The sequence below is a fragment of the Aptenodytes forsteri genome, unplaced genomic scaffold (assembly GCF_000699145.1).
Source record: "Aptenodytes forsteri isolate BGI_AS27 unplaced genomic scaffold, ASM69914v1 Scaffold286, whole genome shotgun sequence".
Lineage (NCBI taxonomy): Eukaryota > Metazoa > Chordata > Aves > Sphenisciformes > Spheniscidae > Aptenodytes > Aptenodytes forsteri.
The window spans coordinates 704,317-712,389 of NW_008794491.1; the positions used below are offsets into that span (position 1 = coordinate 704,317).

Consider the following 8,073-nt stretch of genomic DNA (forward strand, 5'->3'; position numbering starts at 1 on the left):
AAAACATATTTTTTTATAAAAAAACCCCCATAAAAAAAAAAAAAAAAAAAAAAAAAAAAAAAGACTTCAGGGCTAATGCTGTGGAGGTTCTTGACACTAGACTTAAGATAGCTGGAATGCAAAAGGAACTGAATATTCACCAGCACAAGGAGTACTTCCACTTTGTATTTTGATGGATACCTAATAACACATAATATTCTGGTCTTTCTCTTCAGTCTGTCTGAAACAAGCTAAGTCACTCCACAACATCTCACTGATGACCATACAGCCTCCCCTGCCCCCCCCCCCACCCCGCGCCCCGTGGTATTCTATGGAAGAATCTATCTATTTATATTGCTCAGCAAAAGCAATCATGAGGAAGAAAAAAAAAACCAAAAAACCAAGCCCTAAGACATCCGTTATTTCAGGTCATAACCAAATGCCGATGTGGTGATGACACAGCTACAAAATCTTTTAACGTAACTTTCAGAGGGTCCTTTTTAAGGCAACTCATACAAAATTTTGGTATGGTGATGGCACTTGCAAAGGAACCATGCTGATGTTGTTTTAAATAATAAAAAGGAAACATAGGAGCAAGACTAAAGAAAGTGGAAACTTAAAGAGATTTTAAGTGCCTGAGAGTCATACTAGTCAGAAATCACTCCTACCTAATAAAACTTAGGAAAAACTTTCTGGACCTAAGTTCCACCCTATTGCCCAATTCAGGACGCACCCGGCACTGCTTATTTATTGTAGCCAGTCATCTGCACGCCATTTTGTTAGGGAAGCACAAAACCATCATAGGCAGCTTCAGTGCTTTTCTTTCTTTCTCCCTTTTCTCCTCTAACATTACTGCTCAGGCAGGCATTAGGGCATATAAAGGGTCATGAATGAAACACTACTTTTACCTAAACAGTACCTAGAAGATGGATAGGTCAGACTGGCATCATTAAGAAAAACCTAGTGGGAAGTGAAGCATCTGGATGACTGTATCAGATAGACTCAGTAGTACTCTGATGAAACAAACTCCATCTTGCAGTTAGTGCTTTTATTTATCAAAAGGTTTAGGTGTTATCTCTTGTCGCAGGACAACGATGTAGCATCCTGTGTACTAGTGCTAAGCCCTTCAGAATGCTTTATTATGCTGCCAAGGTAGAAGGTCTTGAGCTTTGAGACACTGCGCATGGACAGTAAAAAGCAGAGAAGCTGAACATCTTCAATAATTGCTACACTGAAGTTCTGTTTTTCCTTTCCCTCAACCAAAATGAAGTGAACAGAAGGTGGTTGAGGGGTGGGGAAAAAAAAGGTGGGGGTGAAACAAAAAACAACCCACAGTAGAGTTTGCATTTGAATCATTAGGTCAGAACACAGTAAATGTGCTACTGTTTTATCACCCCCTTCAATCCTGCCCTATATTACACTTAGTATCACTTGCATTTGTGCAAAGCACACAGCATTCCAGCATGTGCAGTTTGATCCAATATAGATAAGCCATATCTTCAGATTTATATATAAAAAAAATGTTGTTTAAGAACAGCTTTACAAGATATTATTTTTCAACAGTCAACTGCAGAAACAATGGCATTAATTTTGATGTACTCAAAATGAGTAAGTTCTCATCCCTTAGTGGCCTGGGATACTACCTGCTGGCAGTATTTTTTTAATCCTTCTGCACAAAATACATCTTTAATGCTATTACTCACAAGTTCATGGAAAAAAGGAATGCAAATACACTATCCAAATGTAATACAAATACAACATCCCACTATGTTTAATTTACCCTTCTTAAGAGATGCTCATTGTTTCCATTAAAATCTAAATAGGCTTTCAGTCCCTACTCCATGAACTGTTTTTACCTTTCTAGGATATTAGATAAAACGTTCAATCTTAGGGCAATCAGAGCTTAAAAACTTTCCTTATGCCCCCAACGTAGGAGTCCATTCCATAGATTAAAAATTATTTCGTTCTAAAATACTTAAGATCACACTTAAAAGGAGTCTATCTGCCTTCTTTCAGGTGCAATTAATTTTGAAGTGTTTCTTGGAAAATGGAACTGTTTCAACAGTAAGAAAAAGGTATCCTCCCAAAACACTGTTTAGACTGTTTGTCAGAGCACACTCCAGGAACAGCTTTAATATCATCCTCTATGGAAAAAATCAAATATGAGTCTCGGCATTCTAAGCAACCACTCTCACTACTGAAATAACACACAAGAGACAGCTGCTATTTCCACCCCCTTTTGGGAAGGGAGGTGGGGGAAGATGCCTTAAAGATCACTAGGAAACAAATTCCTGTCATCTGCTGGTGAGGTTAAGAAATACCCATGCTAATTGGCTCCATGCTCACCAAGACATGTGGTTCACCTCTGAGGAGACCAACTGTCCATGTGAATTGTAAAACTAGCGTTACCCAGACACCAAACTCAGGACTGCTGGATCCGTCACAGGGACCAAGTGTGTACAAATGACTTTCTATGATGGTAAGATTGACCAATGTAGCCTGGATCCACAGACAGACTTTGGCAATCAACAAGCAACCTGAATCCAAACTGTTCTTATGGTGCTTTAAGGCTTATTAAAATGCTCAGCTCTACAGAAAACAGAGTTCATAGTTGCAGGGCTGTTCAAATACACTTTATATTCTAGCAGTTTATATGGGGTAATTATCTCTTTTCTTCCCCAAACAGCTCATAAAAAGACTGTGTTAACGCTGCTGCATAAAAAAGTATGAAAAATATATTGCTGAGAACATTAACTGCGCTTTCTGTTCTTGAAAACTTCATAATGTTTAACCTAAGTATCATTACTTTAATCCTCTTTCCACTTCATAAGACTCAAAGATTTCATTTTTTCAACTACTTCAGAGTCCACCACTGAGACAGTCCTCCCTCCCCTGCCCCACCCCCCCCAATCTGCACTCTCCTACAGTGAATCATTCCATAACTGTAACATTAAAACTACGAACACTGGAAAACATTCAAGTATTTTAAAACCTCCAAAGTAAGGGAACCTGAGCCATTGCAGATCAGTAGCAGCCAGACTAGAACTCTATGCTTTGCCCACTCTACCCAAATTGACTGTATTTTTCTCTTTAGAAAACCTAACATTCCTGTTTTGACAGGATATTACATCACACATTTTCTACAGTGAAATATGATTTTTGTTTGTTTTTCAAGTGTACAGTTTTAGTGACTGTCTCTCACTTACCTCAAAAATCAGTGTAGCGTTCGGAGGTATCTTTGGGGGGCTCCCAGCCGAGCCATAGGCATATTCTGGTTTACATGTAATCCGACAGATTTCACCAACCTTCATAGTTGCCACAGCAATGTCCCATGCTTTGATCACCTCACCTATGCAAATCAAATTTCAATCACGTGATTGCTAGGCATACATGAAAGACATGATCAGCTGTGAAACTGAACATCATCACTTTTAGTATACAAAAGCTAAGATAGAGCAGAAATACTGAAAGACTTGTGCAGACTCCGATTTATGTACATCAGTTTTAACCCTAATCAAATTATAAAGTTAGCTGGGGACCCAAACTTGGCTAAATTTCTTCATCCTAGGTGTAGCGATTCTTTTCCTCCCCTTACTTCCTCGCCTATAGAGAATACAAGTCATCTGAACGGGCTGAAGTACTTGGCACGATTTCAAGTGCGAGGAAATAACAATAAACTCTTCAAAGAGGAAGGTCTTAGGGTGAGAGATTGCCTGCTCGTATTTTGAAAACAATCCAAAACAACAGCATTTTCTCTCTGTACTTTATCAGTTGGCAAAGAGCAGCATGAGTGGTAACTAAAAGTTACATGCACTTGTAACAGAAAGGGGGAGGAAAGCAGGAGAAGCAGTATTCCTTCTAAAGCCAAAAGTGAACAGAAGCTGGAACCTCAAGTAACAAAATCCTATCTCTTACTCAAGCTCTCCTACTTGCTGCTCCTTTCAACTCAATCAAGCAGCCTTTCTATTAGTCTTGTATTAATAGGTACACTTCATCTCAAATTTCAGTACACTGCAGAATTTATCTCCCAAATAAAAAAGCAGTGGGTAAGGAACTGCCAGGGAAAAACCTCAGATCGAGTAGTAAGATTTGCTGGAACAAGGATGTTTGGATTTTTGCATTCAAAAAGTGAAGGCTTTTGATAATGAAGAGATGCACTGCTTCAAGATTCATATTTGGGTTAATCTGGAACTTAGGGAAAAAGGGAGTATGTTTCATCATGCTACAGCTGACAGCTGCCCCCATGCACCCTGTCCCAGTATCTGGTCACAATTAAGCACTCCTGAATTTGAGTCTTCTGCCAAAGAAAAAAAAAAAATCAAAATCAACAAAATGCACATTCTGGCTATTTAACTACCCTTTATCACTACGTTTCACGGCAAATTTGCTCCCCTGGAGTGCTTTGTCCGAGGCCCATGAATTCTTCAGCAGGCCTCATCAAGGGGCTACATGGTTTTCTCATTCAGAAAAATCTCAAAGCCGTTCCTATTGGACCATTCTAAAAGAATAAACCTTAAGCTCTGAAAACAAGTTTAAACAGCAACTTTAACATGCAAAGGAGCCACACATGCAAGGAAATCCCATCTCATTTATTGCCAAAACTGATCAATACCAAACACAAGATACTACCTTTCCCCAAGTCAAATGAGAATTTGTCTCTCCTGTCCAGACTGGAGTCAAATTTTGTGCCATCAAGAAGCCATCCTGTGTAATGGACGGTCACTTTATCACCTATCATCGGAGACTCTGTCCCACTGCCTTCTCTCTTGACAACCTGAGAAAAACAGTAAGCAACATTAAGATGATGAAAACTAAGTCTGCCTAGGACATTAATTCCATTTACTTACACGCATGTGTTATCATCTTCAGTAGATAAAAATTTGCAGGTTTACTTCAGTTATCTGGACATGCATTGACTATTCTGTCTACAGATTAGCAGTGTTGCAAATGCAGGAACCTCAAGATGGCTCTGCTGTGATACAAGAACTTAATTGGCAACAGTTGGCACCATCTTACAGCTCTCTGCATCTATAGTTAGCAATGTCACTTACCTTTCCTCAACAATATTTTAAGTGTTCTCAAAACTTAACCAGGTAAAGCATTAGGCAGGGTTTGGTTTTCTTTTCTTTATTCAAGTACTTTCCTCACCACCACTCTATCATTACCCCTGAGTTCGGTGTTCTAGGCAAAGCATTTAAACAAGGAAACGAGCTGGTTCTTTCCATGCAAAGTCTATTCTAACATGTAATCTGAGGTTACTCGAGTTAAACCAGACAGTTTAACAAAGGTTAACAGAATCTCACCCCAACACAGGTTAGTTCTAGCACCCAACACAGCAACACTTAGGAATTATTATATTGTATTAATTTTGTCTCCCCACAACTCTGACACAGATTGCCAGCACCCCAATTTCACATATAGCTGCAATGATTTGATTTGCTTCTCAAGAGGTTTCCCAGCCTAGCTAGCAAGACCAGTATCAACTAAATTTACACTATACAAAAAGCATGATCAGCAAATCTCTCTGGTGTTCATCTGAAATGTATATAGAAATAGGGAATAATACCGACATATCTCATGGGACAAGGATATGAAGCCTTGCCCGTAACAGGATTCCTGAAGTTCAAATTTGAGTTTTCTCCAATACTGACTAACACCACCTAGCTCCGAGCCAAAGCTCTGCATTACTTTAACTAGGCAAAAGGGAACCAATGGGGGACCCTATTTGCTTGCCATCTAGAGACCTGGAAAACATACTGTTCATACAAGATAAACATTTGTTCAAGGGCAGTTATACAGAAGTATGGATTGGTGTCCATCCTTTAAAGAAAAGCTATAAAAAGGTCATGCTTCTGTACCAATCACGTTTTTCACTGAAGGAAGCAGACCCTTGGGAGCCTCCTTCCCAAATTTCAACTTCTTGCAACCAACCACTGCCAATCTCCTACTTTGCCTCCCACCATCCCTGTTACTGACCATACGACTGAAATGCCAGCACCCAGCCAAGGCAATGCAGACAGCTTCCATCAGACTCTTAACAAGCTGAAAGCACCTCACTGGATGCATAAGAGAAAGAAAAAAACCAGAAAAAAATACTACCTGCTCTGTTTCCTAGGGAGAGAATACTCAGTGTGAAAAGGGATGCCTGACCTTACACAGCACACCATCCCCTTACCCTGCACCACCTCAGTGCTACAGCAGTTATTAGCATTACAGAACTAATCTACTGATTTCTCCACCAAGGAAGGCAAAAATTCAAGCAACCACTCTCACAGAGGTAAGGGAACAGAGATATATGAAAATAACGTGAACCTGGTAACCAACATAAACTACATCATGCTTAGATATATATATATATATCAAAAAGTGGATCCATACTAGTAATTTTAAAGCAGCCAACCTGAAGTCACTTTGAAATAATAACTGCATTTAATGGAAATTTACTAAGCTTTTCCAAATGCCATATTCTTGTAGTGTCATACCAAGTTATCCAACAAGAAAGTAATGAATATCTCATTTTCAGTATTTATACAATATAATTCTTTTGCATTGATTTCACTTTTGAGAGACTCAAGTTTCACTTTTTTCATATACTCAATATGGCAACCCTACTTTCCATAGGGTTTACATTTCCCTTTCAGATGGAGAAACCAGATTTTTCTGTTCATACTGTGACTGCAAATATTTCTATATCTAAACTTGAATACTTAGACTAGAAATAGTGCAAGCACATTCAGCAATATCAGGTAAAAACCTCTGGATACTATTCTGATACAAAGCTAATGAACAAATAAAAAAAAACCTCTCCTGGAATCAGTGCAATGACACCAGTACAAAATTGGCGTAGATTAGTTCAGAGTTAGACCCTTGATTTCAATGGGTGTATTCTGCACTCTGGCAATTACTAGAAAAATAAAATCTATGAAAGCTGGACTTCATGACCTCTACAGTCTTTTGCCTTACCAATTCACAATCTCACCTTTTTTGAGGTTTTCACAACCTCAGTTCTTTTGCCAGTATGTTCTCCTCCCCTCCTTTAAAAAAAAAAAAATTAAAAATATCACCTGCTGCTTCTCCATCATCAAAAGGGGGGTACTGCATGGAGCAGGCAGACATTCACTGCCTTTTACCATGCTCAGGGATCTGAGATGCGGGAGACCCGCAGGCAGCTTCCTGGGCAGCCATGAAGGTGAGGACTCTAACCTGATACTGTGCTTCATGCAAAAAATACAAATTCTCACCAAAGCATGTTAGCAGGAAACATGGGAAAGCGGTGTATAGAAGCTAACCACACATCTTCAATCTGGTCCCTGATACCCTTCCTGAACTGGAGACAGCGCCTCTATGACAAACCCAGAATTTAAAGCCAGAAGGCTCTAAAGGTTAAAACCAGAATTTTGTCCTTGCTGTGGTGCTGCTTTTCTTCTCCAAACACCGTAACTCTGAAATTTCACTGCGATTAAGAAATACCTCTAGCGATTGTTTTTAAGTTTTAGTGATAAGTTTTTAAGAGAGACTGAAGAAGTTTCTAGAGATTGTCAGAGGAAGTTAGTGCAACTCCCCCTCACGGTATAAATTCTGCTACCCTTATCAACTGACTTCCCAGTACAAAGGGAAGAAGCCAGGCTACCGGCATTCTCAATACACGGCAAAAACCGCGACCGCAGCCAGCCCTGCAGCCAGCTCCACCAGCGACCTCACCTGCAGTTTGTTAATAGCTAGTTTTCCCACTGGAGCCGAACCAACGGGCAGCCTTTCCGGCTCCTGCCACCGGGGTGCGTCTACATCAGGCCCACGCGTACAATGCACCACCTCAGGTTTGGGAGGCTGCTCGTACCAAGACGGAGAGCCCCATTTTCAGAGCCTTCAAGACAGGCCAAAGCAGGCAGCGCAGCACTGCTTTGCACCAGCTATGAACGTATACGAAATGCACGTGGCCTGCCGAGGCACCATCTTTAATTCCCAGCCCCCGAACACGTGCTGGGGGGCGGGGGCGGGCCTGGACCCCCCCAAAATAAGCCGTGCGGGCAAAGCCGCGCCCTGCGAGCCGGGCGGAGAGCCCAGCCCCCCCTCGCCCACCCCAGCCTCGGGGAA

At 40.7% G+C, this 8,073-nt stretch overlaps 1 protein-coding gene across 1 annotated transcript in view; it reads right to left on the reverse strand.

The window, feature by feature from the left end:
* FKBP4 (FK506 binding protein 4) overlaps nucleotides 1–4,753 on the reverse strand; it is a 19,426-nt gene extending 14,673 nt beyond the window's left edge. The window contains exons 1-2 of the mRNA XM_009290925.1: nucleotides 4,609–4,753; nucleotides 3,186–3,328 (exon numbers count right to left, since the gene is read on the reverse strand). Coding sequence (XP_009289200.1) covers nucleotides 3,186–3,328; nucleotides 4,609–4,717 — 252 coding nt within the window. The 5' untranslated portion in view covers nucleotides 4,718–4,753. The remainder of the gene's footprint in view (nucleotides 1–3,185; nucleotides 3,329–4,608) is intronic.
* Nucleotides 4,754–8,073: the final 3,320 nt, after the last annotated feature.